Source organism: Schistocerca serialis, chromosome 3, assembly GCF_023864345.2.
Source record: "Schistocerca serialis cubense isolate TAMUIC-IGC-003099 chromosome 3, iqSchSeri2.2, whole genome shotgun sequence".
NCBI classification, from domain to species: Eukaryota; Metazoa; Arthropoda; class Insecta; order Orthoptera; family Acrididae; genus Schistocerca; species Schistocerca serialis.
In genome coordinates this window covers 954,294,668-954,322,032 of record NC_064640.1, presented here as the reverse complement: position 1 = coordinate 954,322,032, position 27,365 = coordinate 954,294,668, and the positions used below count along the sequence as shown (strand labels likewise).

General features: G+C 42.4%; 1 protein-coding gene across 1 annotated transcript in view; it reads left to right on the top strand.

Annotated features, from left to right (window-relative positions):
• LOC126471401 (argininosuccinate synthase) overlaps positions 1-27,365 on the top strand; it is a 210,465-nt gene that overhangs the window by 112,604 nt on the left and 70,496 nt on the right. Inside the window, exon 4 of the mRNA XM_050099526.1 lies at positions 23,419-23,664. Coding sequence (XP_049955483.1) covers positions 23,419-23,664 — 246 coding nt within the window. The remainder of the gene's footprint in view (positions 1-23,418; positions 23,665-27,365) is intronic.

Genomic DNA, 27,365 nt, shown 5'->3' with positions numbered 1-27,365 from the left:
TTCAGAGCTCGTCTACTGCGTGCAGTATAATTAAATTAATTCTCTCGCCCAAAATATTTAACTTAGCCACGTCAAACTTTTATTATGATTACTTACCTGTGTGGTGAATGCACATTTAAATTAAGAGCTTCATCGGCCATCAGCAAGAGAAGCTATCATTTATTCGGTAACTTAATGTGGTGCATTACTAGCCCAGCGGCTAGTCGGGAGAGCCGATTTGATCAGGCGTTCCCTTAGCCGTCCGCACCGCGGCTTTATATATAAGAACGCTGCGCGAGGAAGAAAGGCCCCAGTTTTCTCCAGACGCTGAATAGCACGCCATCTGTGTCGGTAGTCGCGTCGCGTCGGTATCATTGCTACAAACAGCCTCGGATGCCGTATTAAGTTACTCGGGATACGCGTAACCATGAAATCATTTTCGAGTGAAGTGTTAATTCTGGGATGACTAATTATCGATCTTCAGTTTGCGTATTGTCGTATTTTCACGTGCCGCTGCGGGACAAACATTCTACCATTATTTAGCGTGGCGTTTGATGAACCTAATCATCAAATTATGGCGAGCATTCATTTAAATATTTAATTTGGAGTGTTATAGTGGCATCAGCGCATTAGACTCTGAACTGCTCTGTTAGTTAGATTGTGTGGATTCTTTTTTTTTTTTTTTCATCTGTGACTTTCAGAATATAGAGAAAGTTTTTTTTCACGATCGTTTTTGATTATAAATCCCAGACAATCTCCTAATTCCTCAGAGCTATAAGCTGTAGTTATAAGTGTATTTCTCAGATGAAGTGGGCACTAGGAATTCTATTTACAGGCTTCACGTTTTGCTAATCACTTTCTGGTTGCCAATATTGTAGTCAGAGAGCCAGTGTTGAGAACGGCAAACAACAGCATAAATAATAGGAACATTATATAACAATTAATTCCACCCGCCGCCCCTCATATGGTTAATCGGCCGGGAAGTGTTTCAACATTCAAACATTTATACAACAGTAAATTTCCTACCAGCCGCCCCACACCATAGCTCAATAATATTCGATCTTCCACTCTCCTTATCATCCTTTATGACTAACTCAGCTGTGTTGTCCTCCTCATTCCATGTCTGTGCATCATTGGGGAGAGGTCCAGTTTTGTCATATGCAATAATTCTATATTTGAAGGGTTTGAAATAATAACAATGATATAGCAAAATTAGCTATAGTTTATCATGAACAATTGCTTTTTGCATTATACTTTCCAGAAAAAAAATTAGTTCATCTGGAAAAACGATATCGATTTTGATCTGATGATGGCATATGCCACCTGTGGGATAGCAGATGTACTGATAATGGTTTGGACATCGTCTGGCAACAGACAATGTAGTCGTATAGCTACCAGAGCACCGTCTGTGCCTACCTCGTAATAGGGAATCCTCACTGTCAGAAGGCTCGGTGTGGTGCAGATGTGTGAAGCAAGCAGGCAACCATGCCACACAGACACTCATGTTTCCTACAGTCAAGTGAACGAGTTTGAAAGTGGTCAGATTGTGTCCTTTCGAGTGGCGGGATAGTCCTTTTGGAGAACTGCCACACAAGTTGGACGTGCTACATAAGTTGTGCAATGATGCCGGTATCAGTGGTCACGTGAACATTCTCACACCTGCAGATGAGGTTCTCAACATCCACGCAGCACATACACCTGCCAGGACTGTTGTATTGTAAGGGCAACAGTAGCAAATCGTACAGGCACCACAGCACAGATAAGAAAAGGCTTATGAGCCCAGATGAGTCTACATAAAGCGTGGAGAACTGGTTATTAACAGTGGGACTACTGGCACACACACCTCTAGCCTGTCTTCCACTTATGCCACAGCATCAACAGACACGGCTCAACTGCTGTCGTTACAGGATCACTTGGAAGATGGAATGGCTCATTGTCGTCTTCAGCGATGAAAGTAGATTCTGCCTATATACAAGTGATGGTCGTTCGCACGTATGATGGACCTGGTGAGCTCTGTTCCATTGAGTGCATTCATCCGAGACACACTGGCCCCACTCCAAACCTTATGGTTCATAAGTGGTTCAAATGGCTATGAGCACTTTGGGACTGAACTTCTGAGGTCATCAGTCCCCTAGAACTTAGAACTACTTAAACCTAACCAACCTAAGGACATCACACACATTCATGCCCGAGGCAGGATTCGAACCTGCGACCGAAGCGGTCGCGTAACTCCAGACTGTAGCACCTAGAACCGCTCGGCCACTCCGGCCGGCTCAAACCTTATGGTCTGGGGTGTCATAAGCTACAACTCTCGTCCACCTTTAGTGTTTCTAGCAGGACGCTAACCAGCGCTCGGTACATACAGAATGTTGTTAGACCTGTTCTTTTGCCATTCTTGCAACAAAAGGGTGATGTGTTGTTCCAACAGGTAATGCTCGCCCACACATTGCCTGTGAAACTCAATGTTCTCTGTAAGACATGCAGCAACAATCTCCAGACTTGTCCCAAATTGAACATGTGTGGGATATGATGGGACAAGAAGTGACTCATGCAACTCATCAGCCAACAACTCTTACAGAATTACGTGAACATTTTGAGCAGACATGGCATAACATGACATGTTCATGGGACCTTTTTTCTTCCATTTCCAGTCAGAAATCTATCCACTAAATTTTTAGATTTTATTAATGTATATAGTATAGTATGTGTATAGTATTTAAAATTCTGTCAATATATACAATATTTACATTTCTGATCATTTCTGTATTTTTCAATTTCAATCGTTTATTCCGTTAAACAGCATATAAATGGGAAACTGGGACAATATTTATATGGACATGTAGTGTGCAGTCATGTAGATGGTATCGAAAATATATGTACAGTAGATGCACATATACTGTGCAATCATACATGTATACTCACACTGAAACATCCCCTTTGAACAATTATACAAGACTGTGCTTAACCTGACACACAATATTTTGTTAGCGCAACGCAATCTGACTTTCAAAATTCCCTACAAAAGAATGGCCCTGACTAACATTAAACTATACCTTTCACAAATCACTTACCTCACAAAAATCTTCGCTGCTCAAGCTACTGCAATACAGCGAGCGCCACTACTGCCAGCTAAATAAAAGATTCAAACTACTGAAGGCCCTAACTACTGATAGGGATAGTTAGCAAATGAAAGATATTAATAGAGAACAAACAATGTATTTACCTTGATATCATCATATATAAATATAGCAGTTCACGACAAATTTTAAAACTCCGCCATCTCTCTCCCCACATCCACCACTGCTGGCGGCTCACCTCCAACTGCGCAAAGCTACGCGCTGTTCACATCCAGCTGCCGCTGCCCAACACTACAATGGCAGACAACAATGCAAACTAGAACAGACTGCGCACAGCACAGCCAGTGATTTTCATACAGAGGTGGCGTTACCAATAAAAAAACCTAAACAGCCTACTTACATAGAGAAAACATAAACAGCCTACTTACATAGCCCCCATGCTCCCCACAAAAATTTTTACAAATGGGATTGGGCAGTGGCCAATACAGATTTGAAAAAAAATTTTCATAATTACAGTAACAAAGATATAAAATGCACACACTTATTGATACAATGTTGGTCAAAACCTAAAATTTTGTCTCACAGTCCATAAAGACAGTCCTAATCGTACATAACAGGAGAATAGCAGTGTATTTCTCAAAGTCTGAGCAGTAAAAGAAAATGCACACGGAAGTAGTGGATTTCCATGCAGTCTTGAAGAAGTAGTGTTGTCCTTCCAACGGAAAAACAGTGCTGACTCTTGACATGCAGACAGGTAATGCTCCACAACAGAGCAAACCCACAGCAGAGTCCTTCGACGTTTTGAAGAATATTGGTAGGTAGGTCATCACAGAACAGACCCACTGTAGTCCTGGTAGAGATTACGGTATTGGTGGGCCACCAAAGGTGCAGACCCACTGCAGTCCTTGTAGAAATAATGGTATTGATGGATCATCAAAGATGTAGACCCACTGTAGTCCTTGTAGAGATAATGGTATTGGTGGGCCACCAGAGGTGCAGACCCACTGTAGTCCTTGTAGAGATGGACAGCAGCCATCTGTTGCGATTGTGCAGGTGCACATTCACCATCGAAGAGTCTTGCGGAGAATATAGCAAGTCCATAAACCACCACTTGTGCACTCACAAAGTTTTGGAATTGTCCTTAGAACCAGCAATGTTGTTATCCAGTCCCTTGCTGAATTATTAACACACGTGCAAACACGAACAGTCCCTACTTCTCACATATTGTCCATATACTATGACCAACAGAAACATGTACAGTGAAATGTAACTTAATTTGAAGAACTGGTGTCTGTACAATTATAAATTTACAACATGAAAATACAATTACAAAGGTACAAAATACATCATTAAAGAACATAACAATACAGATAACATTTGTAGTAACACAGGCTTTACAAAAGAATAGAAATAAACATATACATCAGTGGAATTATGACATGAGTACATACATAAAGGATCACAATAACTTTTGAAACATCAACTTCACACATGAGCATTGAACAGAACAGAATTAATAATGTCTAACATCTTTACAAAGTAAATAACATATTATTAATGCCAATTATATTCGAGGATAACAGTATTCCTCATCATAGTGAATATAGCTTAATATTAAAAGAAGAAAAAATTCTATGAAACTACACAGGAAGAAAACAAATACACAAGGGTACACAAACATATAGTGGGATAACACAAAAGGAAAGGACAGGGTTTGTTGTACTGCAGTATTTTGCAAACAAAACTTTCTTTACTTCTTGGAGATCTCCCTTCATTCATCATTATTCCCAAAAAGTCCTATCTATACCTGCTTTCTGTATTCTATTCATATTTCTTTCAATACAATTATTTCTCAGTGTACAATACTCATTTTGGCCCAAATCTTTTTCATATTGTCCATAGTCAGTTTCTTATATAGTCTACCTCCTCTTAAGCTAACTTAAATCTACTGAGCTCAGATGCTAAACTAAGGAACGAGGCAATGCAGCAGCACATAAAACAATTAATATAAACAGCAATAAAAAAAATGGAAAATCGCAAAGCAAGCTACAGTAAATCTAAATTACCAAGCAATTCAACATTACAACTAATATGAGTCAATGTACAGCAACAATAAAAATAAATGAGTAGTAAAACTGGCTTAGCAGAGTAACACAAAGTCAAATTCAGTAACACTATGCCTGGCAAACAGCAGTAACTTATACCTAAACATGACATAGCTCAAGCAGAAAAAATAGTACACTAAAGATAACAATGCAGATAAGGGAAATGTATATTCACATCTTAATGTCTATGTAATTAAAGTGGTGCACCACAACAACTGATTGTAAAAAGAAATATTACCATGTACTTGAAAAGAAAATTATGTGTTACTGTTACTAGTTCCTTCTTATTGTTCTTTCCTTTCCAAGTGCTCCTTTTTTAAAGAATGTGGATCATAAAATAATTATTTAATAGATCTGTTGACAGAAAGTGTTCACATTAGCAAATGCATTTCATTTTATAAAAGCAATGCTGCAACACAGCTGGAAACCAGATATCAAATGAAATAAGCAATTACGCAAACCAAACCATAAAAACATCATTCAATAGCTATGTGGCATTTCGTAAGTCAGTAGCTCTCAATTCTCGTAGAAAGACACTTGTCATTATCAGGTTTGCAGATGTAAGAATATTTCCAAGGATAATGGCCTCCCCTTTTTTTTTGTTCTACCTGTGCCGCTGAAAAGGGCTCGCAATAATGGCTTTTTCTCCAGGCGTCTGACACAGCTGGGTGCCCGCGACGCATTACGTGCAGGTGGTCACTTAACTTTCGTACGGAAATATTTACGACAGCAGTTTCTGCTACCGTGGCAGTCTCATATAAAAATATTTCACAGGTCAAGAATTAGCGTTGCAAATCTGTAGAAACAAAATCCTATAAATATAAGTGTCCAAAAAAAATATTGGTCAGCATTGTGATACAGTCACACATTTCATAACTCTTAAAGTACGTTTCTTGGTTTCCAACATCCTTTTCATAAATCAGAGTCCCTAAACACTACTCATTATTCCTTACCTCATTATACATATACATATTCGTCGACACTTCTTCAATATTTCATCATGAGAAATACGTAGCATAATAAACATTCCTCAACAACATAATACACATCGTCGTCGTAATAATAACATCATAACACTTCAGTCAAATCTCAAAATCGTCGTAACTTCCTCCAATAATTTCTAAGCCTAAAAACATTCTCTGCTCATGTCATAAGTGTCAGCTGCCTCAAACGTACTTTAAAAATCATGATCTCATATCAAATACATCATTCAAAGCTCTCATAGTATCACAATGGTTCCAAAAAAATATGAACAGATCACATAGTACAGACAAAATACAATTTCGTAAGTGTGAAGTAATCCAACTCTGTAATTGCGTAAACATATGTCACTGATGTAATAAAAAAGTTTATCTCTCAGTTACATGATCAGATAGCTGTGTAATTTGTGTGTTAGAGAAATAAGGTACCGATGTGTAAAGTTGTATAAGCAAATACCATATTAGCTAGGGTTCCTTGTGCTTGCCAAACACATGGTACACAAAGTAGGTGTGTACCCCCCTGAGGATTAATGTAATTATACCCTCAGGTGTTACAGATTACACCAATGGAATGAAATATATCACGGAAAACTTTCTTTGTAATTCAAAAATCTTTAAAAATAAATGTTTTAAGTATAAAATTGATCACTGAAATGCGTGTCCTGTAGCGCTAAATGTGCATCTTGTTGTAAGATAATATCTGTGGAAGTGTCGTAGTTATTTTCCTCCGAAAGCTAAGTTCTGCAGAAGCCAATGTACTTACCTCATGATAAACAAAAGTGAAATGCTTTGCGTAAAGATATCGTAGTTCTAATGCTTATTGGCGTGATGAAGAAAGTACTGTACAGTAACGTAATGTTGTGCCACGAAAAAGGCTGTCTCATTGTTGCTATACCACAAAAGTTACTACTAAAACATGTTTTTCTTTCCAGAAGAATTCAGAAAACTGTGCAGATATAAAACAGATACACCGCAAAAGCAACATTGTAAATTGTCACTCATTAGTAGCGTCGTGATAAAAATCGTGTAGCTGTCACATAAACTAACCTCTGTGTCATCTGGTATCTCTCAGAAAGCACTTTAAATTCAGAATGTATTTTCAAATAAACCAAAATGTTGCATTAAAATCTCATTAGCAGGACTGGTAAATGTTCTAAGTATGTGAGCCTTATAGTCGTTACGTAATCGTGCAACAAACAAGCAAGAATGTACACACACAATAACACTGTGACGTCTGTTTACTATAACAATGCATTCGTCATTTCTGTTTAAATAAGTTCTCTAGGTTCTAGACTGGATATTTAACTTCAAACATTGTTGCATGTTAACAGTTTCTTAAGTCTGACAAGCATACTAGTAATGTAAAGTGAAAAGTTTTATGGCAATGACAAAGTTAAAAATCAGATTATCTTTCAATAAACGGTTTTACATGTGAAATGTGGTGTAAACCTTTTCCTCTTCTCAATACGCAGAGTTTCAACTTGAATGCAATTATCATGCGGTATTCGTCCGTAAAGAATACGGGAATTTTGCTCAAGGTTAGCGTCAATGTTATTTTTCCCTGAGCCAGCCGGCGCACGTGGGTGCCTGCGGCGCGAGTCATTGTCTGTCTCTTTATTGGCGCGCGTTGTTATTGGGATTAGGAGACCTAACTTCTACGAATTCGCCTTGCCGAGAGGGCCCAGCTCTGTTTAAAGCTCGCCAGTTCTGATGGAATTCAGGTCTGTCGTTTTGTCGGTAGTTTACATAGTTTCTTTCGTGTCGGTCATGTGGTGGAGAATTTCTCCCTGAATCGTAACTGCGCGCTGAACTGTTGCGTCTGAAATTATTCTGTCTCCCTTGATAATAATAGTTCTGATTACCATATTGTCTGTTTCTATGGTTATCTCTGTCATATTCATTACTACGGAAATGCGATCTTTCTCTGTAACTATTACTCTGCCAATGGTTGTCATATGGGTGGTGTCTGTTTTGGTCACGATTTGCGTTGTAAGAATAGGCTTGTCGTGGCCAGTTATTGTTTCTGTCGTCACGGAATTGTGACGGATGTGACCTGTAGTGATTGTTTTCCTGTTTTCGCATCCCGCGACTGTCTGTGTCAATTTCTAGTTCTTGTAACAGTCCCTGAAAAGCCTCAATGTCTTCTTTGCAACGTCCTGCTAAAATAATATGTCGTAAATGTTCAGGCAATTTGAGTAAGCAAATGCGGATGAGTTCTGAGGGGCTGTATGGGTTTGAAAGATACTGATTCTTATGCAACATGTCTTCAAAATATTTCACAAGACTGGAAAATTCAGATTGTTCGAAATGTTTCATCATTATGATACCATGTTTTACTCGATCTTGTGTGGCTTGAGACCAATATGCTGAGAGGAAGGCATGGTAAAATTCTCCTTCACTGTGGCAATCGTGAATGACCGATCGCATTCTTACAGCTGGTTCATTCTCTAAGTAGCCACACATAAATTCTAATCTGTGCTCCAATGACCAGTTGGGAGGAAAACAATGAGAGAATTGATGGAGCCATGCTTGTGGATGAATGTCGTTGCCAGAATTTTTAAATGTTTTGAATTTACGTGTAGTAATGAACAGCTTATAGTCAAAATCATCATGTCGGCGAGTCGCATATCGGTCATTGTTAGGTCGTGTCGGCCGTTCCATCTCAAAATTCGGTGCACATTGCCAATTTCTTTCATAACTTCCGAAATGCCCTGTGTTATTATTTTGCGGCTTTTCCGTATTTCTAAGTCCCTCTTCCCGTGTTGGAGCGCGAGTGTCCTCTGAAATACGTAATTCTTGTATTACCTGTGTCAGCTGATCTTGTACTTCCCGGATTTCTCTTTGGTGTTGTGTATTAATTTGATTCTGATTTTGTTTGAATTTCCTAATTTGTTCGTACTCTTCTGTGTCATTAACGACTACCGGTCTTGCGTCAATCAGATTATCATCTACCTTCGTAGATAAATTAGTGAACTGATCCAAAAGTTCGGCTACTTTCTCCGATAGTGTACTTATTTCCTCAGTGTGTTTTTCTGAACCAAGTTTCAGAGTATCTACTGTGTCCTTAAAGTTTTCCTGAGTTTTTGCAAGTTGCGTAACCGAATCGGTAGATGCAACTGAGTCAAATTTAGCTTGCAAGGTCTCATGATTTTCATGAACAATAATTTGCAGTTCTTTTATGGCTTCTTCGTGATTCTGTAATGCATTTTCATGCCGCGAAAAAATAGGTTGAAAATGCTCACAAATTTGAGTTTTTACGTCATTACAGACTTTTGGACATTTCGATTCAATGTGATGTAACTCGGTAGTTAAATCTTCACGCGTTTGTTCAAGAGTTTGTTCCAATGAGTCTAACTTTTGAAGCTGTTGCTGTGTTTGTCTCTGATTTTGTTCCATTGTGTCTAACTGTTGCTGTGTTTGTCTCTGGTGTTGTTCCATTGTGTCTAACTTCATGAGATTTTGTTCCACTGTGTCTAACTGTTGCTGTGTTTGTCTCTGGTGTTGTTCCATTGTGTCTAACTTTTCAAGCTTTTGTCCCATTTGTTGCATTAATTGTAATAACAATGCACTGGTGTCTGAAACATGTTCCTCAGTGCTTTTCGGCAGTGAAGTTGCACCGGCAACATTCACATTTTGACAAGCGGAAAATGTGTCTTGACTCATTTGAGAAAACGGTGAGAACCCAAAACCTGAGTCTGCAGTATTTGCAATATTGTGTTCTGTCATTCCCGATTCCTGAGGCGAGCTGTTGCCGACCAATCGATCGATAACGCTGCCCTGTTCACTACCTGTTTCACTGTCTACACCATTGTTTGCCGCCCGCTCCATTTCCCTATGCGCAATTACCAAATTACTACTTTGAACATTAGTTAATTCATTACTCTGCGGCGCTAACACACTGCCTTCGTCTTCACTGTCATTTCTCAGTTTACTTTGGAGCCTAGTATTACGTTTTTCACACGCCATAATTGTCACAGTATTTCACACGATAACACAGAAAAGCACAATTTGAAGAGCAAAATAAAATAACATAGCAATGGAAATAATGTCTACTTAATTGCCAGCGCAGCTGCGAAATACTTGGTGCAAATCTACATGCATGCCACAACTGTTTTACTGTACAACAATGAAAAACTACAACTACAAAGGAAATTCTCTCTATGATTACGCGCTATCAATAAACAAAATCTACACTAATTACACAAACTACAAGAAAAAAAATCAGAAGATTCCAGTGAGGTATCCTAGGCTAAGGGTCGACATATGAAACGTCCCCTTTGAACAATTATACAAGACTGTGCTTAACCTGACACACAATATTTTGTTAGCGCAACGCAATCTGACTTTCAAAATTCCCTACAAAAGAATGGCCCTGACTAACATTAAACTATACCTTTCACAAATCACTTACCTCACAAAAATCTTCGCTGCTCAAGCTACTGCAATACAGCGAGCGCCACTACTGCCAGCTAAATAAAAGATTCAAACTACTGAAGGCACTAACTACTGATAGGGATAGTTAGCAAATGAAAGATATTAATAGAGAACAAACAATGTATTTACCTTGATATCATCATATATAAATATAGCAGTTCATGACAAATTTTAAAACTCCGCCATCTCTCTCCCCATATCCACCACTGCTGGCGGCTCACCTCCAACTGCTCAAAGCTACGCGCTGTTCACATCCAGCTGCCGCTGCCCAACACTACAATGGCAGACAACAATGCAAACTAGAACAGACTGCGCACAGCACAGCCAGTGATTTTCATACAGAGGTGGCGTTACCAATAAAAAAACCTAAACAGCCTACTTACATAGAGAAAACATAAACAGCCTACTTACAACACATAACTATGACAAGTGGTTCATTCAACTATTCTTCACACACTCACACATACATGCACTATTTGCAAATGAATAAATACGCAGTCACTCCAGTGAATAGTGTGAGGATGGAAGGTTGTTAATCCTGTACCCATAGCCGTTTGTCATCATGATACGACAGCCCTACTTTCAGCTGCAGTGCAGTATGTACTTCATACCCCATGATCAAGAGATAACTTGGTAGACCATATGTGGAGCTATTAAATGCCCTCGAGCAGGTATCTCTTGTTATCATTGATCGTAAGAGCCTTTGAAGTCACAAAATGCACAGCCCTAACCTGCCTCTGGGTGGCACCTGCATCTATGCAGAATGTGTACACCTTTGACCTGAGCACAATCTGGGACCCATTTGCGTCGTGATTCATCAGGTCAATAACATTCTTTTTTTGATGTGTTATTTCAAAACAATTTTGGATCATATATCCAGAAATGTCGAATATTTGGGGCTGTCGCTGATTACTTCGTATGGATCACAGTCTCTCACCCAGTAGATGAAACTATCTGTTTCCATATAAAGTAAGTTGGGATCTGCGAAGTTTGGCTTTGCAAACTCACAGTGAAAGTGGTACATACTGTGTTTGGAGACGTCCAGATTAGACATACCAATACAGTCAGGCTTTGTGAACTGCACTAAAACCTTGGCTATCCCCACAGCGTCTAGTGCTTCATTGAAGACTGTGGCCCACTTGAAATTTGACCTTGCGAAGCAAACTCTTGTGCCATAACGCCCATCACAGCAGTAAACTAAATGAATTTCGCGATATTCTCTAACATTTATCATGGATTTTCTGAAAACTGAATTATTCATTAACTTGTAAAAATCTATTTGAAAGTCACACATTGTGATGGGCCTGCCACTAACCCTGCTTGATTGAGATGCCGTGGGTGATACTAAACAGTTCCATCCTTAACCTGAGACATTGCTGGAGGTTTCTGTAGAGCAGAATACATCGCTGTTTGTAGCCCAACATTGTCAGCAGCTATGGGATGAAACCAGTTCGAGGGAGTAGGTACCCTATACACAGCGGCAGGTCACTATGCTCGTCACGCAAATGTGTGGCATATGCCACTTCTGCCACCATAACATATCCCTCGCCAACATTTTCATGCACACCATGGATCTTTTCCTTCAGTCTGGCGATTTGCTCCTCAAGCAGCCGTCAGAACCCAGCAAATGGTTGAATTTATGCTCACTGTACCTATAGACGTTGTTTAAATCCATGTAAAGGATGTAATTTAAATCGTTAATATGGCCTGTACTCCTCCTGACTCATTCACAGGTTATTTGCATTGGCATACCTCTGCATGCATTGGCAAAGTCCCCCACGAATCCTGCGTTCAAAGAAGAGCTACATATTAACATCATTAACAGTTCAGTGCTGATACATGTTATTCTTAACACTACATCTCACGAAAGGCCTGACACAGTGAAATAAAGGGCAGGATCCAGATAGTTTGTGCGCAGGCATACACACCGGAATTTCTTAGAAATCTCCACGAGCAGGTGTACATCTGTGTTCATATAGACTCTAGCATATAAGGGATGCCGAACTCATGGTAAACCTTCACTGTGTGCTCATACACTGCATCTGTTATGGCAGTGCCTGTTAGTTTACTGGAGAATGTGGCTATGTAAGGCAATGCGGCTTCATAGAGCCTCTCCATCGAATAAAGGTATTCGTATGGAAAAACCACCTTATTCGTCACAAGTTGAAACTTTGCATCATCAGTGTATGCAGCTCTGACGATATGCGTATCCTCCTGATCTGGGGAAGTTTCTGAAGAGGTGCTTGCATGAGACAAAGCAAATCCCGGAAACAGAATGTTATTCTTGTTGTGATTGTCTTGGAAAAATAAATGTGCTTTTCAACAGCATCAAGAATAAAACTTGCCTTGTCATCCCTCAGATCGAAATCATCCATGTGCTGTATGGGAAAGTGAGCATCATACTCACGCAAACTGTGAAAAAAAATGGGTATGTGCCATGGCAGTTGGTACTTCAAATTACATGCACTGTGAGCTGCACTGTGGAAGTTCTAAGTTAGATACCAATTGTCTGTACATGGAATTTCCACTTCTATATCCAAAAGCAGCCCAGGAATGTTGCTGAAATAAATTCTATTAACTTCCTAAGCAAGTTTTTTAAGCTCAGTGGGCAACCATCTTGCTTGACTTTCCCTGGTGTATGATTCGAATCTGTCATGACTGGAGCCACACGATCATACAACTTGATATGCTGCTGCATATGGAGATGCTGTTCTGTGAAGTTATTATGGGAAGCGGTGGGGTCACCTTCACAACTTGCCACGGGAGCTTGGAGGCACTCAAAGTCAGCGAAACGAGGAAGGGACATTGCGCCTGGTGATGGGGATTCTTAATCTTTAAGAACTTTTTACTCTGGGTAGGCATATCCACGCACAGAGATTATAGGCTAGAGCAAGCAACGAGGTGCCTTTCAAGATAATTATTCTTTGTAAATGAGTTGAGCCATCTATGTGAACAGTACATTGACCATTTATTTTTTGACATTTGTGAGGAAACTAGGTGGGACATGCTTTTGATCCACACATAGTGTTGCTACTAGCCCTTGGAAAAGAGCAACTGATCTACCTGTTTGGGGCACTGATTGGCTAATTGTGAAAAGTAGAAGGATCCAAGTACATTATGCTTGACTTCTGTTTCCTGCAAAATGTGTTCATGCTCATATCTTCTGTCTTTCTGTCATCAACATCCAGGCTTTAAACATGAACTGAGTAATCAGGGCTCTGCCTCTCGAATTTTGGTAGGTCATGGAATTTTATGCGGAATGAGATGCTTTGGAAATTGTAATACCTGTGAACATCAGATGTTTGGTATAGGTCTGTACAATTTGAAAGGTAACACTGTTTGGACTATATAAAAATGGATGAGAATATATGCAAAAATTGTATTGTAGTGGCTCCTTCCCCGCCGCAGCCGCAGTGGTCCACAACCCCACGACGACTACCGTAGTCCACTTCATTCCTCCGCCGCCCCACACCGAACCCAGGGCTATCGTGCGGTTCAGCCCCCGGTGGACCCCCCCCAGGGAACGTCTCACACCAGACGAGTGTAACCCCTATGTTTGCGTGGTAGTGTAATGCTGGTGTACGCGTACGTGGAGAACTTGTTTGCGCAGCAGTCGCCGACATAGTGTAGCTGAGGCGGAATGAGGGGAACCAGCCCGCATTCGCCGGGGCAGATGGAAAACCACCTAAAAACCATCCACAGACTGGCCGGTTCACCGGACCTCGACACAAATCCGAAGGGCGGATTCGTGCCGGGGACTAGGCGCTCCTCCCCGCCCGGAAAGTCGTGCGTTAGACCGCACGGCCAAACGGGCGGCCTATGCAAAATTTAGTTTACTAACAACATTTATTTTCCCAAAACAAAGACACATAAATTATGCTAAACGAGTTTTTATTGTGCACTGTAAACAATTAACAATTGGTTTAAAACACCAGTGGACAAGGACCCTTGGTGGCAGAAGTGAATCAAATACTCTGGCCCTAAAAATGTGGGTAACGCAATCTGAATTGATCTGACGCTGAGCAGACTTTGATTGATGATCTGCAGAAGTTTCTCAATATTGGTGCAGCTGAGAGCAAGTGGCGATTGAGATCTGTATGCTCTGACAAGGCTGGAGTGGCATACGTTATCCTGTTATGTAACCTGCAGCTGGCGAGTGTGCGCGGCAGAGGCGAGACGTGAGGCGGCACCTGTGAATCGACTGCGGCCTCGAAAGAAATGCAAAAATCTCACGGTCTAGCGATCAGGCAGACGGATAGCAATTTGCTCTCTACCAGAGCCCTGAAATCACGGTAGATTTCAGTGTGTGACACACCGGTTCGCTGCTCGTACCAAGGACCAATTTGGCTCACTTATACGACAGAGTGCACAAGGATACCAAACGTCAAGACTGGTAAACCAAAAACGAATAAGTGTGCTCTTGGCAAACGAGTAGTCCGAGACATTTATAGTCACACTGTCGGTACAGTAAGAACTTCACCACTGGCTCCCCAGTCGAAACTACTCGCAAGTGAAGTCAGTCTCAGGACAGGTCCCAAGCACCACCCACACATGCCAGAGCATCGACCACAAGTCCCCTTACCAGACCAAAGTCCAGCACCCGAGAGCCTCGCACCTCTTCAGAAAAAAAAAATCTGTTTTCCCGTTAAGTGTGCGAACGACACCGCCTTCTCACCGTCTTGAGCCAATCATATGGGCTCTAGAGGCGCTAAATCTCCCCTCCCACATGACAGCGCAAACTCCTGTCGAACCAGTGCAAGTGTTAAGAAACCCACGTCTCTAGAAAAAGAAGAAACCGTTAATTATTGGCTTTTTTAAGTTTTCGTGGAGGGGTAAGATGTTTTCCTCTGAAGTCGCGTCGCTTCCCGTGGCAACAAGCAAACAGATACAGTCTTGTAGATCTTTATCTAAATCGCCTGTGCCTTGGAGCTTGCTAGTCGTAGCTATGAGGTGTAATAAAGATTCTATCTCTAAACGTTTCTCAGACGCCGGAATTCTTATAAAACCGAGGCGGCCAATGGAAGTGGGTCACAGGCTTATTTGCAGTATCGGCGAACACAAAAACTTATGGATTTTTATTATACGTGGCTCTGCACACAATGCCTGGTTTATGACTCCACTGTGAAGACGCGTCCCTTCAGTCCGTCGCCCCCAGCCCAGCCTTTGGCTGGCGCCAATGCAGGTATTGTTCTGCTGGAGACCTGTGTCAACAAGGGGCTGCTCTGTCTGCCCTGTACGGCTGTGGGCCTGTCCGGCAAGATTTACTGAGGGATGGGCTCTCTGCCAATTGCTTCAAACTCCCAACATCCCATTTCTATGAGCTAAGAACCATAAAAATAGCTTATGCTTTTATCGCTCTACCAGACTCCATCAACATCTCCTCAGGCCGTTAACTTTCTAGAGCCTCGCTCAAGGTGCGTCAGGTTATAGTAAAATCTTTAATAATTTTCTGTATACTAAAAGTAGGTGAGAGAGTATTTTGTCCTCTCTCAAATTTGCCTTTTTAGGGTAACTGCTATTGTTAGCAGGGAGTGACCATGCAAAATAATATATATCCCTCTCATCTAGAGTCTAGACATAAACACATGCCTGTTTAGTGGCAATATCTACTGGAAGAGGGGTGTAGCTGGATCCCTCCAATAAGTGGAAGAGAGACATGCAAGTCTATGTTAAGGTGAAGTATACTGCTCAACAGCTTACCGGACTCTCTTACCCATGTTTCAGAAAATGGGCCAGCCTGATGCTCTTAGTTCAACTTCTGGTGATTACTCATCCTTAGATATCACATCATTAGCCCTCCCCCCCCCCCCCCCCCCAATTTGAGGCCAGCAAGCACAGAATAGTCCACTGTGAGTGCAGGACCTACTTGGTGGTATGCAACAGTGTGGGTGGGGCTGCTGCTGTTGCTACACACAGCACAATGTCCCAGAGGTTTCCGATGGTGCTGACATTTACGATATGGGTCTTGGAAGGTGCTGAGGGTGTGGCTGAGACCACAACAAATGGACCAGAGTAGTGATGCCATGCTATAATCAGTCCTGTGGCATTGACAGCCTGGACCGCGTCACTGATGACATACCAGACTGTTGCACACCAGCTGTGGGTACATCGCAAATGAAGAACTGGGCTGCTAGTTATGGAGATATCATTGATGATGGGCTGTGCTGTGTGTACATCGTCACAGATGATGGATCAGGCTGCTGCATGTCCAGCTGCAGATGCACCATCATCATCAAGTCACTTGTTGTTGCTGCTGCAGGTGCAGTTCTGCCTCCCATTATCTTCTCCATATCACCAGAAAAGAAGAAATGAAGATATTATGATGCTGGGGCGATATCACACAGATATAAACACACACACACACACACACACACACACACACATATATATATATATATATATATATATATATATATATATATATATATATATGAACCACGATCGACAGACTGAGCTGTACTGGATATTACTGGAGATGATGGTGATAACTTCCCATGCACTTATATATAAAACTATCATGGAATGGACTGAGTCCTCTGGTCCAACTGAACCGACCAGTGACTGGAAATGGTCATTTTTGGCTGCTTCATGTTCCCAAAAATCAATAGAATTTTTTGTGAATCACAGTTCACCATGTCACCAGGCCATAAGTGTTCACAACTAGATTGAACAACATTCTGAACAATCTGAGCAAATGATTTGGCCACACATCGAACATTTATGGGACATAATCAAGAGGTCAGTTTGTGCACAAAATCCTGCACTGGCAACACTATCGCAATTATGGATGGCTATACAGGCATCATGGCTCAATATTCCTGCAGGGGACTTCCAATGACTTCTTGAGTCCACGCCACATCGAGTTCCTGAACTACAATGGGCAAAAGCAGGTCCAACATGATATTGGAAAGTATACCATGACTTTCATCACTTCTGTGTATTTCAGTGCAGGTGCGCAGTATATCATATTTTGGGTCATACTGGACTGCAGCACGTCCAGCAAATACTCGTCCAACAGTTTACAGGACTTCCCCATTCATGGTAGAATTGCTACCCACTCACTCATGTGCTAGCTGCCACCAGCTACCGCTAGCCGCCATGAGGCCACTCTCTGCAGAGTCGTGCCTACACACCTGCTGCTGGGGCGATATCACCAGTCGCATGTACAGACATATCCGCCGCTGTTCTGCGCCGGCCGGCCGTCACAGCTTGGTTGGTTCAAATGGATGGCTCTGAGCAATATGGGACTTAACCTCTGAGGTCATCAGTCCCCTAGAACTTAGAACTATTTAAACCTAACTACCCTAAGGACATCATACACATCCATGCCCGAGGCAGGATTCGAACCTGCGACTGTAGCAGTCGCGTGGTTCCGGACTGAAGTGCCTAGAACCTCTCGGCCACCACGGCTGGCGGCAGCTTGGTGTTGAGTGCTGACTGTGATGCACTGTGCATACATGCAACTGTATATAAAAAAGGATAGTGACATAGACGTGGAATGTACAGAGAACATTGTATGTGCCCTCAGATGCAGATTGCTGTGAGCAGGTAGAGCTTCAAGAAATGTGTTGAGAATTGTGACCCTGGTGCTCAGTGAACCACTCGGGCAGTGTAAGCATCCTGCAAGAGCTTTAAAAAAAAAAAAAAGACAATATCATTTATCGATAATCCAACTTAAAGGTATTTGTACATTATCTGAACGCATACACAGGGTTATTACAAATGATTGAAGCGATTTCACAGCTCTACAATAACTTTATTATTTGAGATATTTTCACAATGCTTTGCACACACATACAAAAACTCAAAAATTTTTTTAGGCATTCACAAATGTTCGATATGTGCCCCTTTAGTGATTCAGCAGACATCAAGCCGATAATCAAGTTCCTCCCACACTCGGCGCAGCATGTCCCCATCAATGAGTTCGAAAGCATTGTTGATGCGAGCTCACAGTTCTGGCACGTTTCTTGGTAGAGGAGGTTTAAACACTGAATCTTTCACATAACCCCACAGAAAGAAATCGCATGGGGTTAAGTCGGGAGAGCGTGGAGGCCATGACATGAATTGCTGATCATGATCTCCACCACGACCGATCCATCGGTTTTCCAATCTCCTGTTTAAGGAATGCCGAACATCATGATGGAAGTGCAGTGGAGCACCATCCTGTTGAAAGATGAAGTCGGCGCTGTCGGTCTCCAGTTGTCGCATGAGCCAATTTTCCAGCATCTCCAGATACACGTGTCCTGTAACGTTTTTTTTTTCGCAGAAGAAAAAGGGGCCGTAAACTTTAAACCGTGAGATTGCACAAAACATGTTAACTTTTGGTGAATTGCGAATTTGCTGCACGAATGCGTGAGGATTCTCTGCCGCCCAGATTCGCAAATTGTGTCTGTTCACTTCACCATTAAGAAAAAATGTTGCTTCATCACTGAAAACAGGTTTCGCACTGAAGGCATCCTCTTCCATGAGCTGTTGCAACCGCGCCGAAAATTCAAAGCGTTTGACTTTGTCATCGGGTGTCAGGGCTTGTAGCAATTGTAAACGGTAAGGCTTCTGCTTTAGTCTTTTCCGTAAGATTTTCCAAACCGTCAGCTGTGGTATGTTTAGCTCCCTGCTTGCTTTATTTGTCGACTTCCGCGGGCTACGCGTGAAACTTGCCCGCACGCGTTCAACCGTTTCTTCGCTCACTGCAGGCCGACCCGTTGATTTCCCCTTACAGAGGCATCCAGAAGCTTTAAACTGCGCATACCATCGCCGAATGGAGTTAGCAGTTGGTGGATCTTTGTTGAACTTCGTCCTGAAGTGTCGTTGCACTGTTATGACTGACTGATGTGAGTGCATTTCAAGCGCGACATACGCTTTCTCGGCTCCTGTCGCCATTTTGTCTCACTGCGCTCTCGAGCGCTCTGGCGGCAGAAACCTGAAGTGCGGCTTCAGCCGAACAAAACTTTATGAGTTTTTCTACGTATCTGTAGTGTGTCGTGACCATATGTCAATGAATGAAGCTACAGCGAATTTATGAAATCGCTTCAATCATTTGTAATAACCCTGTATAATCACTTACGTGTCCACCTTTTTCCTGAGTCTCAGATTAGCTGGGCAGTCATAATCTTAAAGTTTCCAAACTGACACAGTTTAGAAAATGTCGTGAAGCAACAAAACTTTCTCTTGGTCTTTGATGTAAACAATGTTGCCATTGTGATGGTAGAATCAGAGCGATGTTACCATTTCTTCGTCGTCGTCCCACAGCTTTCGTTGGTGATGATGCATTAACCAGGTACCCATCCGTTGATTCTTGGGACTCCGTAGAATTCTAAACGCTTTGGTGATGCAACGGTAGTTGAAAACATTGTCAATACCCATCCAGGGTTGTTGAATACAATGAAAGCAAAGTCTTTAAACACGAATTGTTGATATTTGTTGTAAAAGCCCTGCACGTCTGCGACTATGTTCACACTTTGAGGTGCCATCGTTGAACTCCTCCAGTGTGCAGTAGCGCGGTCACGTTTGTACTATTTTGGAGATAAGACCGCTTCATCTGTAAGTACTTTGCTTATAAACGTGGCCGGTTTTGCAGCACTGTAGGTGCATCATCAGGTGCAATAAAATCAAGTCATGTTCTGATCGAGAAAAGAGAATGAGGTAACCCAGCGTTCACAGTCACCAATGAACGATCGGTAAATTACTTCATTTTATTGCACCTGATGATGCCGCTACAGTGCTGCGAAACTGGTCATGCTTACAAATAAAGCACTTACAGCTGAAGCAGTCTTACCTCCAAAATGGCATATCCAGGCTATTGCACCCTGACTAAAAAGTCTTCTGCAGATTTATACTGGTCGCTGCACAATTCCAGTGAGGGGTACGTAATTAACAACTGGATTGAACAAAAATAATGTAAATGCCATACTGGTTGGAGGGACATTGTCTGATGATTCAGACTCAATACGGATATCTATAGGACGTACCTCAATACTCTCGCTTTGCTTCGAGCAATCAAACACAACAACAAGTGCTGTATCTTTGAACTTCTGTAGGCTGAGCATACATCCAAATTCATCACCTTGAGTACATGTCATACAGTAGACTGATATTATAATTGTTCGAGCCGTGCTGTAGACTACTGAATAGGAAATACACTGAATTCAGGAACACTTTTGCACCGGTTAGGCCACAGTCCTCAAACACATTCCCTCTCCATTCCGTCTGCAGCCCAGAACAACGAACACAGATATTTCTAGTTGAACCATTGTCTTACTCGACCGGCTGTGTCTTGATGTCGTCGCTAGAGCTGGATACTCGTAGAGTCCCCATGAACAGAAACTTAATGGCAGCAGAACTCCATAATTTACCACATGTAAAAGTTTCAGAAGATTCTCATCTGATATTGACATGTGCGGTACTTTCCACACTAACTTATCCAATACAGTTTTATATTGTGCTGCTTTAGCTCCTTGACAGTACATATTATTATTTGTAGCTCTTCAAATGAGGGTCAGTTCCCACTTGACGTTAATAATGACACACTTATTATCTTCAAAGAACCCCATAAGCATTCTGGGAGGGATACACATATAAAGTGATTATTTATCGATCCAACATTGAAGCATCCTGCATTTTGAAGAACATTCAAGTCCACATTTGATGTGGATGTTTAAGTTTTGAGTTTAATATGGTTCCAATCTTTCTTATGCTGTCAACTTCGACACAATTATGTCTGTATCGTATTTCCTGAAACAGGAAGGTGAACGTGTTGTGTGTAATCCGTGATGTTTCTGCTGGAGCGCCTCCATCAGTCTTCATAAATGTACTTTCCAAGCAAAGGAAACTGCTGCTCGGAATTGTTAATTCATCATGATGTTGAATCAGAATTCTTATTTCATCGTTACAATTGAATATCGCCAAAGCAAAACGTTTGTGGGAGATAGATTTCTGACTGGTGATTTGTTCATCATGTTGAACTAGAGTTGTTATTTCGAGTAACATCATTACGAAGTTGCAATGATATCGACTTGAGGTCAAAAATGTGTGTGAAATCTGATGGTACTTAACTGCTAAGGTCGTCAGTCCCTAAGCTGACACACTACTTAACCTAAATTATCCTAAGGACGAACACACACCCATGCCCGAGGGAGAACTCGAACCTCCGCCGGGACCAGCCGCACAGTCCATGACTGCAGCGCCCCAGACCGCTCGGTCGACTTGAGGAACTTATAATTCTGACGTGTTATCAACTTGTCCTTCCGCTGCATGATGGAACACTGCCTGGTGTGTAGGCTGGTTTTAAACTTTACAGCCATAGTGCTACTGCTTCAAATGAACATGTTCCATGATTTCCTTCCCTCGAAAATCAACCATATTCCCGTCCTGGCCAATGATGTTCAACTTGAGATGATGTAGGCCGACCGCGGTGGCCGAGCGGCTCTAGGCGCTATAGTCTGGATCCGCGCGACCGCGCGACACTTTTGCTCTTACTATATTAACCTGTAACGAAATTAACTATTCTTCTTTGGATCTTCTGTGTTTCCTTTATGAAATGAAATGATCGTACGGCATTACTGACCAGGAGACACTCTCTGAGATAGTTCGGCCGCCTGATGCGAGTCTTTATATTTTACGCCATTTTGGAGACTTGCGGGACGTTGGAGTTCAGATGCCAGGAAAACACTAATACCCAGTCCCTGAGCTGGGAAGGCCAGGCCCAAAGAATCTAGAGCAGCAACGCCTCACAGACCTGTACGAATCCTTTCTGGTATGGATCACAGACTGACTAGCAATATTCGAGCACTGGTAGAACGATCGTTTTGCCGATGGACCACTGTGGTGTCACCGCAAGACACAACACTTGCTAGGTGGTAGCCTTTAAATCGGCCGCGGTCCGTTAGTATACGTCGGACCCGCGTGTCGCCACTATCAGTGATTGCAGACCGAGCGCCGCCACACGACAGGTCTAGTCTGGAGAGACTCCCTAGCACTCACCCCAGTTGTACAGCCGACTTTGCTAGCGATGGTTCACTGTCTACCTACGCTCTCATTTGCAGAGACGACAGTTTAGCATAGCCTTCAGCTACGACCTAGCAAGGCGCCATATTCAGTTACTATAATTACTTCAAGAATGCATTCTGATCAGATAATATTGTGAATCATGTACCGTCAAGAGCGACGTTCATCATTAATGGATTAAAGTTAAGTATCAAACTAATTATGTCCGCTTTCTGAATTCCCATTCCTTGTCATGTTCCAGACTTCACGTCAGTATAGTTCTTCCCTCCTCACACCAGCCTGCGTGAGCTAAAACGCGTGCACTTCGGCCTCCACTCGTAACACGGTGTTGGATCTTCTGCTAACACAAAACCACAATTCCTCAGGATTCTTACAGTGAATCTCGGTCTGGAGTCTGCCTTAGCTGCAATTAGTTACATGTGCCGTTGCACTTCAATCTGCTTTGTACGCATACTCCTAGATGTTTTATGGATACGACTGCTTCCAGTGATTTTTCAGCAGTTGAGTAGTCGTACAGTAATAGACCTCTGTGCCTACTTATGCGCAGTATGTTACATTTGTGTATGTTGAACGTCAACTGTCAATCACTGCACCGAGCGTCTGCCCTCTGAAAGTCTTTTGATATTTTGGTACAATTTTCTAGCGTCTATAACAGTTCTTTGGGGTACACCCAAAGCTAATTTTAGGTTTGAAGATTTCTCTCCACTGGGAATGACATGCAGTATCTTGTTTGCTACAATTCACACAGCCGGTCTGATATAGCCTGCGCTCTTGTTTTATTCGTTAGCCAGAAGTGAAGGTGTAGATTCCTGCAGTTACATTGTTAACTATTTGACGCAGGTGATAATAGAAGACTTGCAAGAGGAGTTTGTGCGGGACTTCGTGTGGCCGGCGGTCTGTGCCGGGCTGCTGTACGAGGGCCGCTACCTGCTGGGGACTTCTCTGGCGCGGCCGTGCATCTCTCGGGGCCTGGTGAAGGTGGCGCGCAGAGAGGGCGCTCAGTTTATCTCGCACGGCGCGACCGGCAAGGGCAACGACCAGGTGCGCCTCGAGCTCGGCTGCTGCGCCTTGTGGCCACAGGTCAAGGTACGTACCACCAGCCACAGTCGCCTTTCTACCTCTCTTTGGATTGGTCCCAAAAAAAATATATGTAATTTGGGCCCAGTAGAAAAAGGGGACAGGTTGCACTCGGACCCTACATCTGCAAAAAGGAACAATCACATAAACATATTATTTGAAAAAAAAAGAAAACGAACTATTTTGCTTATTCCGCCATCTCTCTGCCGTTCGTCTGGGATTAGTATTACTTCTTCTTCCGATATTTCGGTTGATTATCTTACTGCCATCTTCAAGGTTACCAGCCAAAATATCGAAACAAGAAATGATGCTATCCCTCATGCTTGCCCAAAACATAGAGGGATATTCTGTCCACCAGGAGAACTTCAAGAAACACGACACTTATTTGTAGTTGTTTCAATAATTATTTATTTTTGTGGCCTAGGGTTTTCGTTATTACCCCACTGTCTGGGTTGACTGACAAAGCTGATATTGTGCATAATGTTGCAAACATTAACACCAAGGAATATACATTCGTTGAAGAAACTAATTGCAAATGCTAAATATACAAAATAATACATTCACTATCATACAACAATAAAGTAAATAACTGGCAGATCCTTTGATAGTGGGGCACAGTTCAAGAAAAAGGACACTACAGTCAGTCAGCTTTAGCAGTAATGAAAAATGTGAAACGTTCGTTCTCCTCCTGTCCATCGAGCTTCTGTAGTGTTTGGCCGAAATCCACTCTCGATCACGACCAGAATCTACGCGAGACAAATTACGCGACATATTGCTCCGTAAAATTCCTGAGAAACGTGTCTTGGAGGACCCGGATTATTTATATGCACTGCTTCATAAATACTGTGAAGCTAAATAAGGGTCACCAGCCTCACCTTGACCTCTGAGATTGGGTCAAAATAGTGACTTCTTCTAGATTTGTCATCGTTGAACTACTTTCAAAAGTCTCCCAAATCTGACCTCTGGCTCAGATGACGAACACCCCCCCTCCACCTAGTCAGTCACTACACCACTACCAACCAGTTTCTACCATCTCCTCACACACAGCACAACACAGCATCACAGTAGAAAGTAAAAAAGCGTAAGGACACTCACATTATCTTCTAATAACCTTCGCCAAGTCTGATTTGTTTAACAAGCAACACCTCGGCACTCTGCCACACAGCCTCTCTGCTGAGTCCGCGTATGCCCTCTTTGACGGCAACACGCGCTTTGAAAACAGACAAACGAAAAAGCCAGTACCTCCACCACAGCACGGGTATGCACTCGCCAACTCTTTCGAAAATTTCCACACAGAAAGTTTTTCATCACTAACAACCGACTTCGGAAATACCCACCGCAATAGCCACTATAACCCAGAAGGCTCTAAACTTGCCTCCTTCTTCCCACGAGAGCTGACGATATCGCCGGCCCCAAGCTGCTCCACACAATTATTTTAAAGGGCAGGCGTTTGGGCTAATCATCCTCCAGAACAGAATGTAGGAACTTCCACTGGCCATTTCCTGTTAATACTCGCTGTGCCGCTACATCATACTTCTTCCTGCTGATACTCTTAGAACTATGTTTCCCAAAATACATTAAGAAACACAGGCCATCCAGAGGAAAGCACTCGCCTCTGAAAACAGTAGGGTCGGGCAGATGCAAACGTTAACGTGAGCATGGTTGTTCACCTACCCCCACTGCACCCCCTACTAACAGCTGCGCGACTGGAATCCATATTGGTTTTGTTGTATTCCGCTGGTTTCTTATTATAACCTCCAGTAGGACGTTTCTAGGCAATGGCACACTGAAGACATCATAAACACATCTGTCTCTGTACGGGTTCTTATAATTAAATGTCAGTCAGTGTGAACGAAATACAAGTATGCTATACAATATATGGTGTTATTTATACATATGACTCCGCTCTCTCAGGAATGAGCTTCTTCGATTTTGTGACATCTGTCTGATTTGAAAACGACGGACGAAATTGGAACAAGTGAAACGATCGCCAATGACAGTTGTATTCTTGCTTGTCACAAAGATTTGTCCGTTTTTTCCGAATATATCGCGATTTCCGAGGGTGTGGTTAGGCAGAAATCTAAGAAAACATCTTAAATTTCAGCGACTGAAATATTTAGCTATTGTTCCTGGGATTTCTGAGGATCCACTCGTTCATGGGAGGAGCTGGTGTGAGTGTGACGGTTGGCTTACTCGAAATATGCTGGTGGACACGTACATGTCGTTTTGACATCACTCTCGAGCAAGCGCTGCCAGTGAGGTATATGGGTCCTGCAACGCACTTGTCGAGAAAGCAGGGCGTCTGAATAGCTTCTCCCGCCCAGTTAAGCCCACTCTACCCTCCGCAGCCGTACTGGCGTTAAGCTCATGTCGGGCAGACCACCACCATTTATCCGAATTAAGCAAAGACTGGACCATTATGTGCAGCTTGGAGATTAGCACCGTCCCCCAGAAGCTGGAAAATCTGCACTCGCTCACACTAGCCGACGTTCGTGGCCAGACAAAGAGGACAGAGTGACGTAGATCTGTTTACTTGTTCCGTAGCTGTTCAGAGTGGCTGTTGTCGTGCTTCTTGGTCTCCACCACGTCGAGTAAAGACAAAAAATGGTTTAAATGGCTCTGGCCACTATGGAACTTAACATCTGAGGTCATCAGTCCCCTAGAACTTAGACTACTTAAACCGAACTAACCTAAGGACATCACACATATCCATGCCGAGGCAGGATTCGAACCAGCGACCGTAGCGGTCGCGCGGTTTCAGACTGAAGCGCCTAGAACCGCTCGGCCACCTCGACCGGCTCAAGTGAAGACAGTTCCTGCCCGTTGTATCCAGAGTTCAGTATTTATATATTTATTACATAACTGTGTCTGGTTTCCAGACAATGTCGCACCAAGGCGTAGTCTGTTTTTGCAACTGCCTCGTTAGGTTGTGTTCTTCAAGTCTGGTGCACATTTACCTATCTATTGTCCTTGAGCAGCGTTGTTTGGAAATCTGACACAGTTATACTAGACAGTGGGCTAATAACGCCATATATAGGGCCAAACATTAAACAATTACTGAAGCAAATGACAAAAATGTGTGTTTTTCCATGTAATCATACTCCACCAAGTAAAGTCAACAGTAAAAATGCCGGCCGCGGTGGTCTAGCGGTTCTGGCGCTGCAGTCCGGTACCGCGGGACTGCTACGGTCGCAGGTTCGAATCCTGCCTCGGGCATGGGTGTGTGTGATTTCCTTAGGTTAGTTAGGTTTAAGTAGTTCTAAGTTCTAGGGGACTTATGACCTAAGATGTTGAGTCCCATAGTGCTCAGAGCCATTTGAACAGTAAAAATCTCATTTAATTTTTATCCTTAAAATATTACTCAGAAGTAGCCGATTAACCAAAAATTTTGTTACATTCAAATTAATTACAAATATATTTGTATTAACTTTATAGACAACTCGGAACTATCTTGGTGATCCCTCGGACGCAACTAGTCTTTCTTCGCGAGTGATCGTAGATATTATTTGTCTACGGTGTATGGAGACAAAACTGTGGGGCCAAGTACAAGGATTTTATGGAGTGACGAAGTACGGTGCATGTAAATTGTAAATTTGTGGTAAGATCGTATGGGACAAAGCTGCTTAGGTCATCGGTCTCTAAGCTTACACACTACTTACCCTAACTTAAACTAACGTACGATATGGACAACACACACACTCATGCCCGAG